This window comes from Anomalospiza imberbis, chromosome 2 (genome assembly GCF_031753505.1).
Source record: "Anomalospiza imberbis isolate Cuckoo-Finch-1a 21T00152 chromosome 2, ASM3175350v1, whole genome shotgun sequence".
Taxonomy (NCBI): domain Eukaryota; kingdom Metazoa; phylum Chordata; class Aves; order Passeriformes; family Viduidae; genus Anomalospiza; species Anomalospiza imberbis.
Window position 1 is genome coordinate 61075294 of NC_089682.1, and position 21718 is coordinate 61097011.

A 21718-nucleotide genomic window follows, 5' to 3' on the forward strand; every position below is an offset into this window, starting at 1 on the left:
ATAGAAAAATTCTGATAGAAAAATCCTATGGTGTATGAAATGTCAGTGTTTTAACTACAGCTACAGGCTTGAGCAAATATAGCAGCAAAGTTTCTGCTCAAGGGATTTATAACAGAGCACTGAGAAGACAGCTATGAAAGCAGAAGATTGACATAAGGACAAAGAAGAGGAGTACACAAGCAGCATTATAAGCTATAGTCTCTAAAGGACAGTGAAGACACAAAAAGATTCTAAAGTTAATAGGTCCAGAGACTGAAATAAGGATCACAAGAGAAAAACAAGACAGAGAAAGAATCTCCAGAAGATGCTATCAAGATCTGCTTTTTTTTGCTAGGAGTGTGTTTCAGAAGCCAATGTCCTAATCAGGCCAGCTTCTGCTGCTTGACACTAACACACTCTGAACAACACTGGGCATTGACAGGGCCACAGGATCATTCCAGCTGGGAAGAACATCAGGAGGTCTCTGGTCCAACCTCCTGCTCACAGAGGAGTCAGCTCTGAGGTGAGCTCATGCTGCACAGGGCTTCATCCAGCCATGCCAAAATCCCAAGGCTGGAGACTGCACATCATCTCTGGTCAGCCTGTGCCACAGCCTGACTGCTCTCACACAGAAAAATTTCTCATAAATCCACACTGCATCTCTTGTATTAACTTATGGCCATTGTCAGAGGTTTTGGTCCATTTCATTTGTGACATGTTAATTTACTAATCGGAACACTCAAGTGAAAAGCCACGTGAAATTTCAGTGTATTCCACAGATGTATTTACAAACCAGGTTCTACTCTGACAAAAATATGTAATTCACCATACATCTAATTTCCACAAACCCACACTGGCTAGTATTATATTCTTTTCATTTAGTTTTGCAGTAATAGTATTATACAGCTCAGAGACCTTCTTGGCCAGCTTTTAAAACTTACTGCAAATTCTCTTTTTTTTTTCTTCACTCTTACACAGCTACTTAAAAATGATGGTTATAACTTCAGTAATCAAAGCAATGAAAATTTTTAGTCATCAACATGTAATATGGCTAAATCACTTGGCTTTAAAGAAGAGTTGCAAACCTTCTACCTTTTTTGCACTAGAACTGACAACAGAAACAGCTCTGACTAAAAGGAGCCCAAACCATGGAAAAAGTCATGTCTAATATATGGAAGAACTACTCACTGTTCTTAACCGTGAAGCTAAGAAGTCTGACATTGGCTTCTTTTCACATTTAATCTCCCCCTCCTTCTACTGTTGGGTTTTAAAACAAGAACTCATTTAATTCTTAAAACTCCATCACAATTAAATAAATATTCTAACATTTACATTCCATGTTCTCAACTTGAGACAAAAAAATAATGACTAGTAGCATGGCAGCTCTCTAGCTGGTGAGGTCTGGAATATGTGAAAGACACATTAATAGAGAGCTTAAACCCCAAGTTTTTAGCTATAAAAAAGTTAAGTCCAGCAATTTTGAGAGTTCTTTCCTCCCAAAGGAAATCCCCTCTTCCTAGGACTCTCTTCTTTCTACATTGAAGAGTTCATTTTACATTGTACAGAGGTTTTACTGCTATATAAAAAAAATACAGCGTTTATTTTTGTGATTTCTATTATTAACAGCTTTGTTTCATACAGTAATTTTTCTTTTAGCTTTTTTAATGTGTAAAAAATTGTACAATAAAAGTCTCCTTTCTTTCTTTTAAAAAACTTATGCATAGGTCAGATTTACATTCAATAAATTCTTTTAGCTGGTGACAAGCTGCTGTTTTTCCACCCTAAAATTTCACTGACCTCTTCCATTTCCTTACCTGAAGGCAAATAGAAGTTTTACTCAACAAAACTAATGCATAATATGGCATATTTGGCTCTCAGAACATTAAAAAAAGCCTGTGGCAAATCTATTTCCTGCAAAAATTTCATGCTCATCTGAGTCCTCTGAAGCCTTTTTATTTAAATACTCAAGAACTTCCTCAGGTTTTGATCCATCATTTCAATACTAGATTTTTAGTAACTATTCCTTTACATACTGATGCCATGATTTGGAGCTACCAACCCATTCTATTTAACAGCTGAGGTAATGGTCTACCACACAACAGATCTTCACAGATGACCAAGGTCTGGAACAAATCACTCCATTGCCTGGAAAAACCTGGCTGTCATTTGCAAATACATGTTGGTCAATACTGGAACCTTGTCTAGGTATCCAACTAGCTCTTGTTATTTTAGTGGGACACAGGTAAATTCAGTCAGTTGTGCTACAGAAAACACAGAGTTGTTCACAAGTTCAGAGCAGCTCTCATACAGTGGCATCGCCATAGTCAAGAGCTGGTTTCCACCAAAATTATGAAGTACAAACATGCTCTGGAAACTGACTTAATAAACATGTTTTCCACATTTTTCTTCTCCAAGATTTCACACCAAGCTTGAATTGTTTATATGCTCATGGCTCATTGCTGCATTTATATTGCTATGTAGCTTAATATTTCTCCTTACAGAGACTAGAAAACCATCTGCATGCAAGCACTTCTCCAACCACCAAAACAAACTAACATTCCTAACTCAAAGACAAAACTGAATCAACTTATTAGTATTTCTTTGAGTATTTTTTTTTAATTTGGGAATTAAGTACAATTTTGGTTACTATTAAATAAACAAATCTTAATGCCCTCAGGAAAAAAAGCAGAAGTATTTTTATTGTTTTGTATTTGTTTTGTTGTGAGGCTTTTTTGAACCTCAGTATTTGGTATTAGAAACCTATTAAATAATCTCTTCAAGCACCAATGTACATAAACATAATGATGTAAGCCTCATCTGAAAAGCTGATGTTTATTTAAAGGCAGGGAAACTGAAACACCCAGTAATCATCAATTTAAGGCAACACAGAGTAGGCATCAAAGGCATGTGAAAAACAGCACAGGGACAATCTTAAACATTAAACAAGCACTGGAAAAAGTCTTAGAGGCAGTGGAAAAAAGGCATTCTCATTAAAAAGAAGAAAACAGAAGCTAGCAGAAACTAGCCCTTAAAATGACATTCTTGGAACAAAACTAACACAAGAAACCAGAGGACAAAGATCAAAATTATTCCTTTCCCACTTAGACCTGAACACCATGAGTATGTTTCAAGGATTGGAAAGTTTTTCTAAAGCTTTGAAGTGAGTTGGTTTAAATATGTACATGGATGAGAGGCTGGACATGAGCTGTCAGTGTGCACTCACAGCCCAGAAAGCCAAACGTGTCCTGGGCTGCATCCACTGGTGGGCAGCACAGCCAGGGAGGGGATTCTGCCCCTCTGCTCTGCTCAGCCCCCACCTGCAGGGCTGCATCAGCTCTGGGGTCCCAGCACAGGGAGGACAGGGACCTGCTGGAGCGAGTCCAGAGGAGGGCAATGAAGGTGATCAGAGGGCTGGAACACCTCTCATACAAAGACAGGCTGAGAGAGATCAGAGTGTTCAGCCTGGAGAAGAGAAGGCTCTGGGAAGACCTAATTGTGGCCTTCCAGTCATTCAGCTGGAAAGGAACTTTTTACAGTGGCACGTATTGGGCAGGACAAGGGGTAAAGGCTTTAAATTGAAAGAGATTTAGATTAGTTTAGATTGATGATTACGAAGAAATTCTTTACTGTGAGAATGGTGGGACTGAACCTACACATACACAAACACATACAGTGTGAGATAAAGGTAATACTAATTCAAAATACAGTTTCAACAGAATTATATGATGAATGAAGTTAATTAACGTTTAAAAGTAATGTTTAAAGCTACTTAACAAGAAATCAATGGAAGTTACACTGCAAACCATGCTAATATATTCTAGAGAAAAGTAGAGGAAAATGGGCAGTGATGCCCTTCATCTCATGTTGTGGCTGCTTTAGGCTTTGAAGAGATGATGCCAGTGGAAAATTCATTATCTATAGAGGTCACAGGCTCCTGAGCTGTCTTAATGCAGCCACCCATAAGGAACCACCCAGCTCAAACAGCAGGTCTGAGAGAAGGCAGAAGAGCCCCGCACATATCTGTGCCTGCTCATGCAGGCACCCAGGATCCTCAGCAAGCCAAGGATGCAGCTCCTGCCAGAAGCTGCAAGGGTGCCTCACAGAGCCTGACAGACAGAGGTCAGCATTTTGGGCAGTTGTTCCAGTACATCCTCCAGCAGGACAAGCAGCCTGGCATGGAAGCTCCCTTACAGCACTAGGGCAGGTAAAGGCCCACTTTAAGGTTATGCCTGAATTACTTCAGCCTCCACCCACAGCTGTGTCCTCCTGGCATTCATCTGACTAGTGTGTACACAAACCAGCTGGCTGGAGCCTGGTGCTAGTAGTAACATCAAGGTTGGGGAATCAATTGCCATATGGGCCATTCACTTCAGAGCTGGATTCAATAGTCCTTGTGGGTCCCTTTCAACTCAGAATATTCTGTCACCTGTGATCTCATTTTCTTATTTTTCACATCAAGAAGATGAGGTCAAGAACTCTGATTTTGCTGCAAGACTCTCAGAAAACATCCAAGGACACTTCAAGCTCTAAGTGTAGCCCATTCAGCAGTTGAAGTGAAAGATAAACAAGCAAGCCCTTGCCTCTACTGGCTCCAGAGGGAGACCAGATGGATGCTGCTGCTAAGGCTGAAACAGGATGCTTGTCAATCCACTTTTCAGTGTCCATCCCCCTTATCTTAATAGCTGTGCATCTGGAGCATAGCAGCAGCACTGCCTGCACACAAAAGCTATGGAAGAGTTCAGAAAGGCTTTCTAACAAAGTAATACTCCCTGATTTATTTTACACATCTCTCCATTTATATTTTTCTTTGCTGTTCAGCTGAGCACTCTGCTCAGCAGTAACCTCTTTCCCTTTATATTTTGCTCCTATGCTGGCACACTCTTTACATGAGAGAATTTTATCATTCTCACCCAGCACCACACTAAACCAAATATACACATGGTAATCTGACAAATTCCACCTCAAAGTGCAGGATTATTCAGGTGCTTTAATAAAGAGCATAAACCTGCATTGCAATTCTTTACCCCTTCAGATTACTTCCTTGGAAATATGACACAACCTTCTTTTAGAATTAATCTATGACTGATTTTAAACGACAAATACTGTTTTTCATGGGAGCATTTATCCTCAACCATATTGAATGGCTTGTGTCATATAACATTTATTTTACAAAAAAAAAAATCCCTGGGGAGCCCTCTCCATTTGTTGATCATGATATATGGTATTCAATGAATTATTACAATACACCACAACTTTCAGAATTATTTTAAAAAACTATAAACCGAACATGTTTAAATCTTAACTACTCTGTCATCAACAGAAATCACTTGCAAAAACAGGGAGGTGGATCTTTGAGTTTCATTGGGAATGGGGCTGGCAAAGGAAGGAGCAAGTCCTAGGGATACAATGGTTGTAGGGATACCCTGAATGTAAAAGTGCAGTTTGCAATAATATCCTGTTACAACTGAGACAAAGACAAGAAGGAGAAAAAGTATAAAAGTGAACATGAAATACACTAACCCTAATGAGCAGTAAGGTAGACAGTAGCAGAAGATGTGAACTCTTAAGTCACTGACAGATGAACACTAAAGGAACCACACAAGCACAACCTTGGGAAGGTTCACACGGAACTTTGCAACTGGTAAGAAAAAGAGAAAACAGGTTATCTATGTTTATCAGCCTCATGGGAAAGAGCAAACTTAAAATGAGTATTTGAAAGGCACTATGTGACTGAGCAGAAAGGCCAGCATATGGAAAAACCCAAGGGCAGTGACTCCACAGGAGCCCTGTGATGTAGGTATGAAATCAGACATACTTAGGATCCACTCTACTATTTAATGTATTGGTGAGTGTGCTTATCAATCAAAAGAGTGAGATCTTCTTAGTTCTGCTAAGAACATCAGCCCTTATCAGCCAACAAGAAGAAATGAGCTTGTGCTGCCTGTGCTGTACATGTTTATGTGAGTGCAGCCTCTCTTGTCTCTGTGGATATCCACAGTGTGTCTTGTGTGTGCCCCTCTGTGCAACCCACAGGCAGGGGCTCATTCTGCAGCCTGGAACAGCAGCAGGCTTCATCAAAAACACCTGCAGATGAAACCGCCTGAGTTCAAACCCAAGGGATTTGGGTCCCTTACCAGTCTGCAATCTCCCATTTTCAAAAATGAATTTTAATCAGAATTCAATATACTCTTCATGAAAATGACAGCTATTTATTTTATGATAGTCCTTACATAAGTCCGGTACAAAGAATTTTCTCTTTTAGCCTTGGAAACAGTTAATAGAGTAATAATATTTGGGACAGCAAACACACAAAGGGTGAAATATTGCAGTGTTTCCTCCTCATTAAAATTATGCACTATGCCACCAACCAATGCATTTAGGGCACAAGTGACAAACCAAAGAGAGGTAATTCTGTTTCAGTACCATTTAAAAATAATTCTGTATTTTCCACTGAATTAAGAACAGCATAAGCAAAACTTTGAGAACATAATAGCCCTAAACTTCAAGTGGTACAAATCAAGATCATATCAGTGGCACAAGGGCCACAAAATCTCCCCAGATTCCTTAGAGCAGCATCAGTATCCCAGGAAGATTGTGCAAGGAGTCTCAAAAACATGAAGTATATATTACAGTTAAAACACAGACTTGTGGTACAGTGCAGTACCTTCTGAAAGATCCCCTGTCACCGACAGTCTAACTGAGTCATCTCCCTATAAATATATTTATTTAAGGTCTTCCAAGGAGGTACAGAACTACTGCATCTTGCAGTATCAGACCCCTGAAGACAGTCTCAGCTTGATTGCTACTAATACTGCTCAAATAAAATTATATTTTAAAAAATATTCTAGCCTTCTTCTCACGCTGATCATTCAAAATTCACAGTGTATCTTACTGGTGGGAAAGCGAGGCAAGAAATAAGGCTCCTTTTCATTTTTCCTTCATCGCCAACGGGCATTTTTCTGAGCTTGAGCTACTATAGGGAAAGAGGTTATTAAGAAATGAGATTAATCCCTCTCTGCTACTATTTTCCTCCTAACAACACTACATTTTCAGTTGAAAACTTGAAAAATGGATTGCCAAAACACATTCTGAATAGTTTATTAATTTTTCCCTTTATTGTTGTTTATAACATTTTACACATTTCAAATGACTTTCATTAAATAGCCATTAATGCAGAATTCTTTTCACATCGTCTTGATCACTGTTACTGTCCTTCCCTTGTGGTCAATCACTAAAATTTACTTTGCTTCCAAAACTTCAGTAAGCATTAATTACACTACAATTATACCTCAGAGTTTAATTTACTTCTATCCATCTGATTTTCAGTTCTTCCATATTTGCAGAGGAAGAAGAGGATAATAAAATGTGAGACTCGTGAAGGAAACCTAATTATAGTGTAGATGCTTTGCAAGTTGCCACAAGCCTTAAGGCGCTGCAACACAGAACTCTTCTAATCCGAGCATCTCATGAATGCATCAAAACATTTTTCTGATCATACAGGAAGCTGTGCTCATTTAAATTACATTCACAAATGGATTTAAAAGCAATGGCCTGTGGATACTTCTGAGTAGTTTTGTTCTTCATCAGGAACAGTTTTGCAAGCAAAGTTCATAGTAAGCTTATGTGCCATGTTCTCCTAAAAAAAAAAAAAAGCAGCTATTTTGGAGATGTTTTGATTTTAAGAAGTTCATGTTTTTTGCCAGAGACCTCTAATCTTCAAGATTATACTACAGAAACCATAAGAAAGGGATTCCCAATTGAAGATGACCTATAATAGTACAAGTTTTATGAAAACACTGCTTTTTCTACATCCACTCATTATCTAAATCAAAACCTGAACACACCTGTAGATAAAAAAAAAAAAACGGACCAAATAACATCTGCATTTATAGCCTTCTGTAAATTATTTGTTATTGTAAGTCACCATTTCAAAGCCAATGTAGAGACTTCAGGTATTAACATACATTCAGCTTGAGGGGACTTTATGATTACATGTACACAACTGAGTATCAGACTGCTACATTTGATTTATACAGAATGAAAATGCATTTGTCTCTAGTGGTCTGCTAATCTTCATAACTTTAATAGATTCAGCATGTTTCAAAACTTGATTTAAAGAAAAAAAAAAAAAAGAAACTGCCACACACACCAGGACTCAGCTGCAGTAGGGAAGAGAAGGAATTAAGAAGAGCAAATATGAATCAAGATGTATTTGAAACTTGATGTACGTGAAGGAACAAAAGAAAGTAAAGTTGATGAAAATGTTAACCAAAAGCAGAAAGGAAAGATTCAGTCATGGCTTTTTCAAAAAGCTAGGAAAAAGAGAGCTGTAGGAGAATTCAGCAGCCAAGGCAGAAAACCAAGAAACAGAGTTGTCACATCTGATACTGGAACATGTCAAATGGACAAAGATCTTCTTCAGCAGTCTGCTTGCAGGAAGGAAATTTAAACAAAGACGGGAATTAAATAATTAGCATTACTGCAGAAAGGACAGGTCAGATAAGAGTTCATGTTACAACATGATGTATTTTGGCTCACAGTGAAGCACAGAGGATTTTAAAAAGAAGCTGTGAAAGTCACAAGTGATGGATTTAGGACTTTATGAAGGGTTCTGCTGAATGCCAGCAAAGGGATATATAAAATGGGATTAAAATATGTGACTTTAAAAAGCTCCTCTTCCAATGATACAAGAAAGGGCACTAAGACATTCACCCTTACACAAAATCCAAAGTCATGAAAATGACTTTTTACTTCTCTCACATCCTTTACTGGTAACACACTTGAATACTCATCTTTTAGGTTTCACCCTCTCCTTCCAGATGAGGGTAAGAAATAACTTAGACCACTTGCTTGTCAGGCTTTCATAAACAACCAAACTTTTAATAGCAAATTCAGACAATCATCCGGCACCTGATCAGGCTTCTTCAGCATAGTCATGATACACAGACCTGCATAGTCCTTTCATATCACTGAGATGTAAGCCAAAGTTTCAAACTCAACTAGTATCTGCTCCTGAGTTATTATCTTTTGGTAAGGGAAACCTTATGAGGTGGGAGAATTTTTAAATACCATTGGGAAGTCACTGTGAAAATGGCCTTGTAACTTGCTTTTACTGTGAGGCAGTTCAAATTTTTCCCTGGCATTCTTTTGTTAATGAAGGACAGATGACTTGTCCCATCAACAACACAATAAACTCCAAAAACATCAGTGAAAAAACAATGGCTGAAGTGGCTAAAATAATGTTTATCTATGACACTTACCTGTGATTTCTGAATTATGCCATAGAACTTCCCCCTACAGTGTGAATTTTAAAAATTACACATTTTCTGGTAATGAAAAAATTGAGTAGTATCTTCTCTACCTAGTAACTATGTAGCTTCTTCATGAATCATCAGAAGAAGGCATCTTCTGATCACAGGACCAGCTTAAGATGACCCAAAAGGAAGGAATGCCTGTCTCTCCTTGGATGAGGCAAAAGAGCAGGACTCAGCATATTTTCCCTATAATTACTACTACAGCTGTTTCCTAAGCAGCAACAGTTGACTGTCAAGAATCCCAAACATAAATGGATGACTTAGTAATAAGGAAGCGCGAGAGAATCAATCTGTATGTCAGCCTTACCGTATATAGCCTGTATTAATTAATACATGAAATGAATTGTTATCCTGAATGCCTTCTGTAGTGAGGAGAGAAATTCATCTTTAACCACAAAGGTTAGTGAGACAATGGGAAGGCAAACGAGGTTTTACCAGAGTAAAACCTATCACCTTCTTGCCCTTTCTTTCTTTGCAAGTTTCATCTCATTTAAATTTGGATGTTGTAATTCTAAACTGTTATAACACTATTCCAAAAATTAAATGACAACCAGGTAACTGAATAATTCATTATGTACAGAGAACTTACATATGAAGTATTTTTCACCTCAAACTGTAAAGTTTCAAATAAAAAATCTGAACAATGTCAGATGTGTGTCAGACATGCAATGACTGAATGGCAGCCCTTAATACTAGACAACCATTTCACAGGATGTCAGACAGAGGTCTTTTTTTTTAATTTATTTCCTTCTTTTTCATATACTATCATTTATTTATTTTATTTCATTTCATAAAGGATAATAGCTGGAGTGTGAAAAACACTCATGCACTGATCTCCAAGAAGCTTTACATATGACACTTTCCATAATTACAAAACAACCTCATGACATTGCTGTGGCCAGTCTGTTAATTTTGTCTGACTCCGTTTTGAAAAGAGTCATTCTCTTTTCATAGTATCCCCACAGATGAAATATTTTTCTTCCCTGTAGGTGAACTATAACAACAAAGCTGTGTTAACAGACCAATAGATGAAGTATTTTATCATTGCAGTCTGATGTCAAACCTACAATGGTGTTACTCAAAGTGTATGAATCTGCTAGTGAGTAAGAGATTGACTGCAAAGTAATACAACCAGTCTCTCCTTCCCTGTTCATTAAGTGCATCCTTGAAATCTGATTGCACTGTTTTCTGTAAACTAGACTATTATTTCACTTAGAGCATAGCAAACATGATTTCTTTTCACCTCCTATCAATTGGAACCCTTTGCTAAAAATAATGTGAGTTTTTTGTATTTGTCAAATGACTGCAACAGGACTAGAGGAGCAGACTTTCAAATTAAATGCGTGAAGCATGCTTTGACATTAGCTAGGATACTTCATTAGCCGAAATATAATTTGAAGCTTTCACAAATTCCTTCCAAATTATTTTGTTCAAATTCAAACTCTCACAAACACTGGAAAATCTTGCACTAACTATTTACAATCAGTGGGAAGTCAAACTGAATTAAGTCAGCATTTACAGAGCAGGACAATAAAACAACACTTATTAACACTTTGGAAATTTGAAGCTTTGAGTATAAATCAGGCCTTTAAAAACACATAGGCCTGGGATCTTAGATGTATCCATTATCTGGAGGATGCCATACCTATCTCACATTCACTAACAGAATGACCCCTGAGCTCAAAGACATACAGCTGTGCTCTATATGACAAGTATACAGCAAGGTCAGAAAACCCTCCCTTGGTCCATAACAAATAATAGAGAAGTAGCTGGAAAACCTGTGGTCTGCAACTTTTAAAGGTTTTTAAACACCAGAGAGAAGCCAGACTGCAGATACTGATCTTTTCAAGTCACAGCCAAAATCTATCATGTAGTTGGAGTAATTCATTCAGTAAATTCTGATAGCCCTAAGCAGACTGACACAAAAAGTTAACACTTTGGCCTAGACGAAATGTGACACTAAATGTGGAGCAAATGGTAGTCTGAAGACATTTCAGAGTTACTCTCACTGACAGAAGGTTTTAGAGCACATATGCCTAACAATACTTTCTTTTGGTGAAACAAACCCTTCCACTAAACACTGCTTAAGAAAAAAAAGATACTCCTACTAGATGTACCAAACTTTAAAGCTGTAAAAAAAACTCCACTGTTACCAACTCTTAATGCTGAATAAGGCTTTGTGCTATCCATCTACTTATATTAAAACAGTTTTCCTATGAGCAGTGTATTCCTGAAAAAAACAGAAGAACTTAAATGAGCTTGTACTACACTTATTTCTCCATGTATTTAAGTGTTTTTCCCCACTGAGCAATCCACAGCACAGTATTTCTATACTTCAGTAACTGAGGTAGAAATCAACTTACCCTATGTTTTTCCTTTACTTTCTTCCTGTATTCTTCTTTGTCAAATTTGTCTTCTTCACGCAGGATTTCTTTCGCTTTATCTAGGTTGATACCACTGGCGTCATCTTCCTCATCTGCTTGAGCCAAATTGGATTTCTGCACAGGTGGCCACTGCTGCACTAACTGAATTAGAGATGCCAGCAAGAAAAATAATGGTTAGAGTAATTTTTTCCACATCACACTTTTGGTGCCCTAAATATTACAATACATTCTTTTTCCACACTAAATATAAAAGTAATCTGCAAAGGAAACAAATTAACAAACCTTACCTAACATCACATTCAGTTTAAAATTACTATTTTACAGCAGTGTCTCCATTATATCACATTAGTGTTTAGTGAACTCACTTGAATCTTCTCCTCCCTTATTTGTCCCCTTTCCTGATCAGAACGAGTAATTTCTAATCCTGCTATTCATCTGGGGAGAAAAACTACTTGCTTTCAAGAAATGACTCTCAGAAAAAAATGTGAGTAAATCTAAACAGTACCTTTCATGTAAACAATCAACATTCCAACATATTAACCAAGACAAAAATTAGACAAGTCTTTATTCCAGAGTACACCAAAAAAAAAAAAAAAAAAAAAAAAAAAGCATTACTGCAGTACTGCAGGTTCATGTTTTGAGGGAAGCAAGGAGAAAAGACATGGAAGGGTTTTTTGATTGTTGTACTAAGACTGTATTGGAAATGTTTGATGATTCATGCTGATGAAATGTTTGATGGATGACACATTGAACACATCCAGCTTCCCTTAAATATCTGAAACTCTGAATTCAAGACAAAGACTGCACGTTCACCAAAAAATATCCCCATCTATCTTATGACCTGGTAGCTTGTACGTCCTGGTATGAGCACACACCTTCAAGGGAAAGTCTTTGAAAAATCATTCTTGCTCATGGATTGGTAAAGTACTAACTCTTGAAAGGAAAGTACATGGCAGAAAGTATAGAGTTCCTTTCAGTACAAATGCGAAATCAAACACATTTAGAATTCCCTAATGCACACAGGCTGTTTATTTAACAGGTACAGATAAATCCAACCCACTGTTTCACATCCTTTTGTAAAATTCAATTTGTGTACTTGTATTTTCTAGAAAGATACATTTTTAGAGGATTTTATCAAAGAGAAGCATGTGGAATAGAGCAGTAAAATTTCAATGCACAATTTTACACAGCTCAGGGGAAAAAAAAAGCAAGAACAACATCCAGAGATGCAAATTTTGTGTTTCCTTAAATGTCACCCCTTTTCTATTGTATTGCTTTTCAAAGTACAATCTTTGTGATTGCTTTTCTCTCCGTTCTTCCTCCTTTTTGCTTCATTGCATAGATACCTAAAACATTTGCATATGAATTTTAAGTTGAGACAACAGCTTCTGAATATCTAAAAATATCTGACACTGTAGTTTTTGGTCAATGGGGCAACCTCTGAAACCTTTTACATTTTGTCCGATTTTAGTAATTATGTATATGGCTACACTCCCTTCACCTGCAATATAAAATGCTTTATTTTGTCAGAAAAAAAGCAAATTATATACTTGTAAAAGTGACCTCTCTTTCAGTATATGCCTTACTGAAATTATTATAAAGAGGGGAAAAAAACACCCTACTTTGTAACTTAGTGCTGGAAATAGAAAAACAACATGCACAGCATCTGAAGTTGTAAAATCAAATTACAGAAAAGTTCATGGAATGTAGACACTTGCTAGTGAGGTTAGTTCCACAGGGAAACCCTAGAGTGACTAGCATCCACAATAGTTCCTTTCAGTATAAAGTCAATAAATTTTTCTATTGTTCTATTAAAAGAACAAATCAGATAACTGGCAAATCTCCAAGCACTGCTACATCAGCACCAATAGACCAAAAATTTGGTACTTCCTTAGCTTTTCTATCAAAACTTTTAGTCTAGAAATAGTGAATGCAGGGAAGAAAACCAGGGTCTTCTTTTAATTCCAGTACATTAATTCAAGACTTTGGGGAGCTTTGGCAAACAGCTACAGGAAAACTGTTTTACATTCCCGAAAGAACAAAAACCATGCTCTTGATTCCACCTGAAACTGAGGATAATAGGCAGAAAAGAGATACAGTTCTGTACATCCACTTACAGCTCTCATACAAGTATCTTACACATACAAAGATGAAAAGAGGTCAGTGCTCAACATTTCTCTTTTTCTCACTGGAACTGAATTCTAAATTCAGCTGAACTCTTTTGCAAAATGTAAGACAATTACAAATACCACACATTTTTTAGAAGTGCATCTTTTTATACAAAGTACATTTTGACTTTATAGAAACTACAACTTCAATTCCCACCAAAATACAATTACTTTTAAGTGATCTTACCTCTCCATCTTCAGTAAAAACTATTTTTGTGTTAACTTTAAATTTCTTCTTCAAGATTTTTTTGGCTTCTTGGGTCTTAGTTGTTTTTTTCTTCATCTTTAATTTTGATGTGGTCTGCATAAAAGAAAGTTTTCTTATGAGTTTTTTACTAGTCATAGAGTATACACTTCAAATTTTCTTAAAGGTAATTAGATGTATTAAAATTTAATTCCTAAAACATGAGTAAGATTAATTTCCAGTAAAAATCAGCCAGCAAATCTTTTCAGAAGATCATTTTAAGCAGGCTGTATCATCAGAAATTCATTTACTCTAATAAAAATTTCACATAATTTAAATCCTGCCAGTGCCAGGAGACCTGGCTCATTCAAATCTCGCTAACCTTTTAAAGACATGGACACTAGATGCACCAGCTTATGCTGCTAGCAAGCCTCATCAGACAAGAAATACAGTATAACTGACTTGAAGCCAGTAACTACAACTGATCAGATACCCATTTCCTCTCACTTGTCATCACATTGTCCCAGGCACTGCAGTAAACCAGTCTGAGCTATCTGTGTGTCAATGAATACCACAAACGGCCATGCAAGAATACTCCTACTTCATAACTTTTGTCTCTTGCAGAATGTCCAGGAGGTGTTTACCAAACTTAGAAATAAAAACCATTTAAATATCACCGAAGTTACTAGCATCATAAAAGAAAGTAGTGGGGAAAAAAGTGGTGAAGACTCCAGAGCAACTAATGAATGAATCCCCAGAAATGGTGAAATCCACAGATGGCCTATCTATGTTTCCCCAAGGCACTCATCTAGTGGCAACACCATGGAACTAAAGAATGTGGAGATTCACCACTCCCAACTCCTCTTCCAAGACATCTCCTTTAGAACAAAGGCTGAATGTGTTCCAACTTTTACCAGGGCACAATACACAGAGGACATTTTAAGCAGTAACTGATATTATGAAACTATTTTATAGCAAAAATATTCTGAAGAAATACATGGAGACTCCATAGGAGAAGGCCCATGACTCATTCATTATCCTATAAAGAATGCAATCTCTCCACTACTCAGAAAAAAGTGCCAGAAAAACAGTCACTAAACTGTCTCAACTTCTAATAAATAACAGAAAGCAATAAAAGCAACAAGAAAGACTAAGGAAAAACTGAACTTTTTCTCACTTTCATTTTTTATTTTGGTCATTTTAATCAGTTTCCACATTCTATACAAAATCCACTATAAAAGGAAGCAAAAAAACATTAACTCAGAAAGTCACTGTCATTATGGTCAGCACATTAATGCACTGAAATATGAACTATAAAAGAGAAAAATTACAGTCCTCCTAACAGGAAATATGGCTTGTGACAGCTACTGTGCTGTGATATCAAGTAATGACCATATCTATTATAGAAAATAGTAAGAGTACCAGCACTTTTGTCCTCAGTATTGTCAAATTATTTTTGCTGCACTGTGCAGCTACCACAGGTTAGGTACATCTGTAACAGCTCAGAAAGCTGTGCTACTCCCTCATTACTGCTGCTTACCCTACCAACTGTTTCACAATCTGCATTAGCATAAAACCTTACCTCAAAATACGGACTACTTAGTAGAACAGGAGCTGTCCAGAGGAAGAATTTAAAGAGAGATGTACTTCAAGGTGGTGGGACAATACTATTCACTAACACAGCATTTTCTTTCAGCAGCTGCTTTTGGCTTCCTTTTTTTAATAAACAGTCCTTTATTTCTGCACTGCTAATATTATTGGTACCAGCATAATATGCTACTATGAAAAAAATTACCATAAGATTGAATGGTACACCATTAATTGTACACCAGTACCAGATTGAATGGTTCTCCAGTATTTTGCAAAATTGTATTTAACTGTGAATTTCAGCTGTTTACATTTCTTAAAATGGGTTTTCCCGGCTAAGGAGCACAAATATCCAATGAGCTGTCTTTACATGCACACGTAGGCAAAACTTCCAGTTGTACCTTGTTCCCCCCTCCTTCCTCTGAGTTTGATACTGTCAAGTTGCATGGGAAAAAATGGGATAGTACAAAATTTCCAAACAAACAGAAAGAACAAGAGGAGGAGAAGAAAAAATGGGAAGCTGAATTCCCTCACTACAGACTCAAAAAGCATAGTGTAAGATCAGTGGCAGATTTATAATATTCCTTGTGTAGCATTACACAAAGGGATAAAAATTTTTAAAAACTTACAGAAAAAAAAGCAGGAGTATAAAACACTACACACTCTCTAGATAATTAAACTGTGGTTTTTATTAGGACACTGAATTGGGTTTGCATGGTCAGCTTTTGGTACCGGGGGGGCTACAAGGGTGGCTTCTGTGAGAAGTTGCCAGAAGCTTTCCCCATGTCCAGCAGGGTCAGAGCCAGCTGGCTCCGAGATGAACGTGCTGCCGGCCAAGGGCCCATCAGAAGTGATGGTAAAGCCTCTGTGATAACATATTAAAGAAGAGGGAAAAAAAAGTTATGGCACAGATGTAACTGCAGCCAGAGAAGAGCGCAGTGAGAACACACAAGAGGAACAGCCCTGCAGACACCAAGGTCAGTGCAGAAGGAGGGGCTGGAGGTGCTCCAGGCATCGAGCTGAGATTCCTCTGCAGCCCATGGCACAGACCATGGGGAGGCAGCTGTGCCCCTGCAGCCCCTAGAGGACCATGGGATGCAGAACCACACCATGAAGCCCATGGAGAAGATCCACACCAGAGCAGGTGGATGCCTGACAGAGGGCTGTGACCCCATGGGAGGCCTGTGCCGGAACAGGTTCCTGGCAGGGACCTGCCCACTTGTGAAGAGAGGAGCCCATGCTGGAGCAGGTTTCCTGGTAGGACTTGTGATCCATGCTGGAGGAGCCTGTCCTTAAAGGACTGACCCACATTGCAGCAGTTCAGAGAGAACTGCTGCCCATGGGATGGATTCACATCAGACAAGCTCATGGAGACCTGTCTCCCATGGGAGGAACCTCACACAGGAGCAAAGGAAGGACTCCTTTCCCTAAGCAGTGGCAGGAACAACATGTGATGAACTGACCACAGTCCCCATTCCCTGTCTCTCTGTGCCACTGGGGAGAAGGAGGTAGAGCTGAGAAGGAGGGGTGCAGGGAAGGTTTTTTAAAGTCTGATTTTACTACTCATTATCCTCCTCTGATTTTGTTAACAATAACTTTAATTAATATCTCTAATTTAAGTCTGTTTTGCCAGTGATGATATTTGTTGGGCGATCTCTCACGGTCCTTATCTCAACCCACGAACCGTTCATTGTATTTTCTCTTCCCTGTCCAGCTGTAGAAGGGCATGACAGAGAGGTTTTGGTGGGTGCCAGGCATCCAGTCGGGGTTAACCTAGTACACTGATAGTTTAGCTTTCTGAGCACACTTCAAAGTTGATGGCTATCAAGGCTCCTTAAGCTTCAGAGATATTTCCCTGACTGACTCACAGTTTAAGACCAGATGGGCCCAGATATTAAAACATTTTAGTCACAGATCTAGGCACAATTTTCCAAACTACATGACTTCAGTATTCAGCAGTAGAAGAAGGGACCTTTGGTGTGTTAGGGCAGTGGTTTCTGACATAGCTTCCCTGTTCCAAGAGGCAGGCTACATAGTCCAGGGTAAGAGTCAGGAAGATCAGCCATAGAGTGTATAGAGTCCTGGGGCTATCGTGGAGTCCCACACATGCTGCTTTAGTTCCCTTCTGGGGATCTCTCTCACATTCTTCTGGAGTCCCTACATAATCCTAAAGCGTCTCTCTTCTGTCACTTAACCCTCTCCCTCCCTTTATCTCCAGTAGCATCTTTCAGAGGATCTACTCCCCACACTCCAAAAGCCTCTTGCCCTACTTACTGCCACAGTCGTCTCTGCTTTATATTGAACATACCTATGCCAGATGTTTCTCCAAGTGGTTTAAGTCTTGATGCAGGATGGGTTGTTTAAATCCATCTGAGCTCATGGCCTCCTCGACAATCCATGACACCCTGTGACCACCTCACCCAAATTTCTAATGCCACTGCCTGTCTTTGCTTTGACTTCACATTTGAACATCTACATTGAAACATCAATTTCCCATCTAGCAGGAGTCTGATTCATCTATTTTAAAAGTGAAACACCACTGGACCTCAGGTTTTCCTAATATTCAGTGTTAACCCTAGGTTCCCTGTGTTTTCAAGCCACTCTGCTTACTCATTTCCCATTTTCATTTTTCATACTAGGAGATACCTGAGCACGGACAAGCAGCAGGCTGACATTCTCTACGGCTTCATCTCTTTTCTTAACTAAGAGTTCACCACAGCAGCAGGCACCACCAACTGCTGCAGGCTGCCAGAAGATTCTTGCCATCTGTTAACCTTAAGTTCCGTAGAGAATACAAAGGTAGCAGGAGTCCTGACTCCTCTCTGCCCAGTGAACAGCTGGAATCTGAGGTCACAGGCTTTGCAGGCAGAAGTACCATCACATCAGCAGATGAAAGTGAATGGAAGGTTTCTGCTGACAACTAGACCCTGCTTCTAGTGCCAGAGCAAGCCATGGGCCTGGGCATTTTAAAGTGAGCTGAGAGGGCACAGCTGCTGTCCACAGCGATCAGCTCATTGCAGGTCCTGCTCAACTACTATTTACGTCAATAAATCCCTTTCTAAAGCTGAATTATTCCATCAGATCCAAACAAAACATCATGGGTGATCTGGGCACAGGTTTTCATGTTGCTGTTAACACACCAAAGGAATTCTGCATTTGAACTCAAGTTGTTAACAGCAGTTTAAGCACCAGCTGGTGCACACACCACTCTCTGTCAATGAGAAGAGGCTACCTGCTGCTCACCAGCAGGTACGTTTTGCCCTATGCCCAATACAACAGAACTTCAAATCTCATCTTTTCTTCTATAAAGATGTGGCAATAGTTACACTGATCAAATAAAACCAGGGTAATAATTAGCCCCTTTAAAATGATATATAACACTTAAACATTATAAATTAAGAGTAACTCAAGTTTATAAAAAATCCATAAAATGTAGGATCAGCTCCAGAATTGGGGGATTTTCTACTGTTACTAATCTAAAGCCGACATTTCTTCTTCCTTTTGTACATGCCAGATGGCTTGCTGGATTATTTAATAAGTAACAATAAAACCAAGCTCTAACAGGCACAGAAAATTCAAACATTTTGATATAGAATCAGTAACAATACAGCTAATATGCAAGTTCTTTTCTATTTTTTCCCAAAAAGGAGAGGGCTTTTGATTTCTGGCTTAAAATACCTGATATTCTTAAGCTGAATCAACAACAAAATGTTTTCTAAATGAAGATACTGACAAGTTTAAGAAATAAAATTTACTATTTTTCCAATTACAATATTTTTTCTGAAGAGACAGGGCACAGAAACACAGCCATCAGTAAATTTTGCTACTGTAATATTTTTTTCTTATTAATATGATTTTAAAGTCAATAGATAGATTTGAGCATGTAATCCTCAGTAACTCAGGATCTAACAACAGTATCTTACCATAACCAAGACAAAACACATGTACTCTGACATTTGGAGTGATACTCATCATCAACTTAAAATTATTTTGTTTCTAACTATAATTTTCTTTTTAATTTCACCTCAACACACCTTTGAAAGCAAGCACAGAATACTCACTCCAAAAGCTATCTTAAGACAGGACTCAACACAAAAGCTGTCTAAAGATAGTTTTTTCCTACTGATATTTTACCCTGCCACAATAATGTGGAAAATAGGAAAAAAAAAACCAGAATCAATTCCTCAGTACCATAAGCTAAAACAAGCATTACTGCATTTCTATATGGTTTGTGGGCTTTTCTTCTCCCTCCTGCTTGTATCATACAATTCCTAGGAAGAATGGTGCCGTACCTGGAAGTATTGTCCAGTCTCTCTCAACATCATTACATTACTTTACCAAGAATTTAACAGCAGCTGCCTCTGAGAAACAAAAATCAATGTGGGACTCAATTTCACAGACTTGTTTTGTATTTTTTCAAGAAACTGCCCACAAGAGGAGCAAGCATTATCACAGTTGCAGTATCACCAAGTACCTTGGTCCCTCTGTCGAGCTACTGCGTTCAGACTTGGATGTCATTCCCCACAGAAGGCTTGCAGACTGAAGCTATCAAACCTTAGATAAAGAAGAGCACTGGGTTCCTCTTTGTGCCATGGAAAGCAGAGATGGTTTTCATCCAGCAGGCACCACAGAACTTTGTAAATACTATCCTCCAGTCACTAATCTAAAGCAGCCTCACCAGAAAAAAGCATTACCTCCCAACCCCATAAACTTCCCAAATTCAGACTACAAGGTTTGGAGGAGACAGGAGTTTCGAGGGAAGTTTTCACTTCTCCTGAAAATTATCTAAAACATCACAGAAGCAGCAGTGAGTTATAAACTTCACTCCTCACACATAATTACTACAGATAAGACAGAAAACATCAAGAGAAGCAAAACAGTCAGACTCTGAAGTCCTGTCCATTTTACTTCAAGTACCTACAAAATGCTAAACACCAAAAAGCTTCCTCTTGATAATACGATTCCTATTGAGTATAGAGGACCGAAGAGGCAAAAATCCTAGGATGGGGCATGACCACAAGAGGATGCAATGATGCTGCTTTTCTTCATGATCTGTGGTAGCTAAGTGGTCTTTATTTTGATTTTTAGTCCACTTCTCTAAATGACAGCTATTTCTGTCCTTCCTAATTTCTGCTGACTGCTCACGAATCATGGCCCACTTTGCACAGTTGTGAACATTAGAACAAGCCAAAGCCACTGAGAAGCAGCAGGGCAAAGCTGCTTCCACATAACAACTCCCTCATTCTTCCCTAGGGAAACAGGCTTCTTTAGTTAGCCTGCGCTGTTGTTCCACTTTTTATGTAACACAAGTGAGGCTAATTGTGGTTTGGTGAAGTATACTAAGTTTTTACTTTTTAATTAAATGTTAAAAATTAGGAAGCTTAAGTTCACAGACACTATCCAAACAACTTGCATAGCATTGGTAGAAGTCACTGAGGACAGCTTTTGCCACAGCAGTTGTGAAAATGTGGAAATAGGTAGACATACCCAAAAGCAAAAAACAACACTCCTTACTTGTTTTCTATTTGCTTCTCTAGGAACTCTTACAGCAGTTAATCAAGTATGAAGATCAACATGATCTTCATTTTTCAAGTGATGGCTTAATTTAAAAGGCTGGATTGATGGGGGTCTTGTTGGTTTGGGGTGTTCTTTCTTCAGGATGTTTGTGTGTGTGTTTTGTTTTGGTTTTTTTCAACTAGTATCATGCAAGATTTCAAGCAAGATACTGAAAATAGCAAGAAGCTGAAGTTATTGGTTGGTAAATCTTTACATAATATCACAGTTTGATCTGGGAAACTCTAGACAACTAAATTACTTACTACATCTGTTAATTATTTCCTTTCTAAACGTAGTGAGATAATGTTGATTTTAAAAAGAGACTACTTTATAGGAGAGAAAAACTTACATCAAGAACTGCATATGGCTTTTACAGTAACAGTTATGAAGGAAAGATCAAGGTTGGTATTCAAAAGCAAAACAGCACTCTTAGCACAAAGAATAGCACAGACATGAATCTTTTCAAAATCAAAGCAACAGGAGAAACAAAAGTAGTGTAAATAACAAAACATTCTAATAACCGCTATTCAGTATTGCTAACCGCAT

The 21718-nt window shown here is 38.2% G+C and overlaps 1 protein-coding gene across 1 annotated transcript in view; it reads right to left on the bottom strand.

The window, feature by feature from the left end:
- Positions 1–21718, bottom strand: part of DDX10 (DEAD-box helicase 10) — a 151531-nt gene that overhangs the window by 41242 nt on the left and 88571 nt on the right. Inside the window, exons 14-15 of the mRNA XM_068181357.1 lie at positions 14033–14146; positions 11657–11818 (exon numbers count right to left, since the gene is read on the bottom strand). Of these exons, the coding sequence (XP_068037458.1) occupies positions 11657–11818; positions 14033–14146 (276 nt within the window). The remainder of the gene's footprint in view (positions 1–11656; positions 11819–14032; positions 14147–21718) is intronic.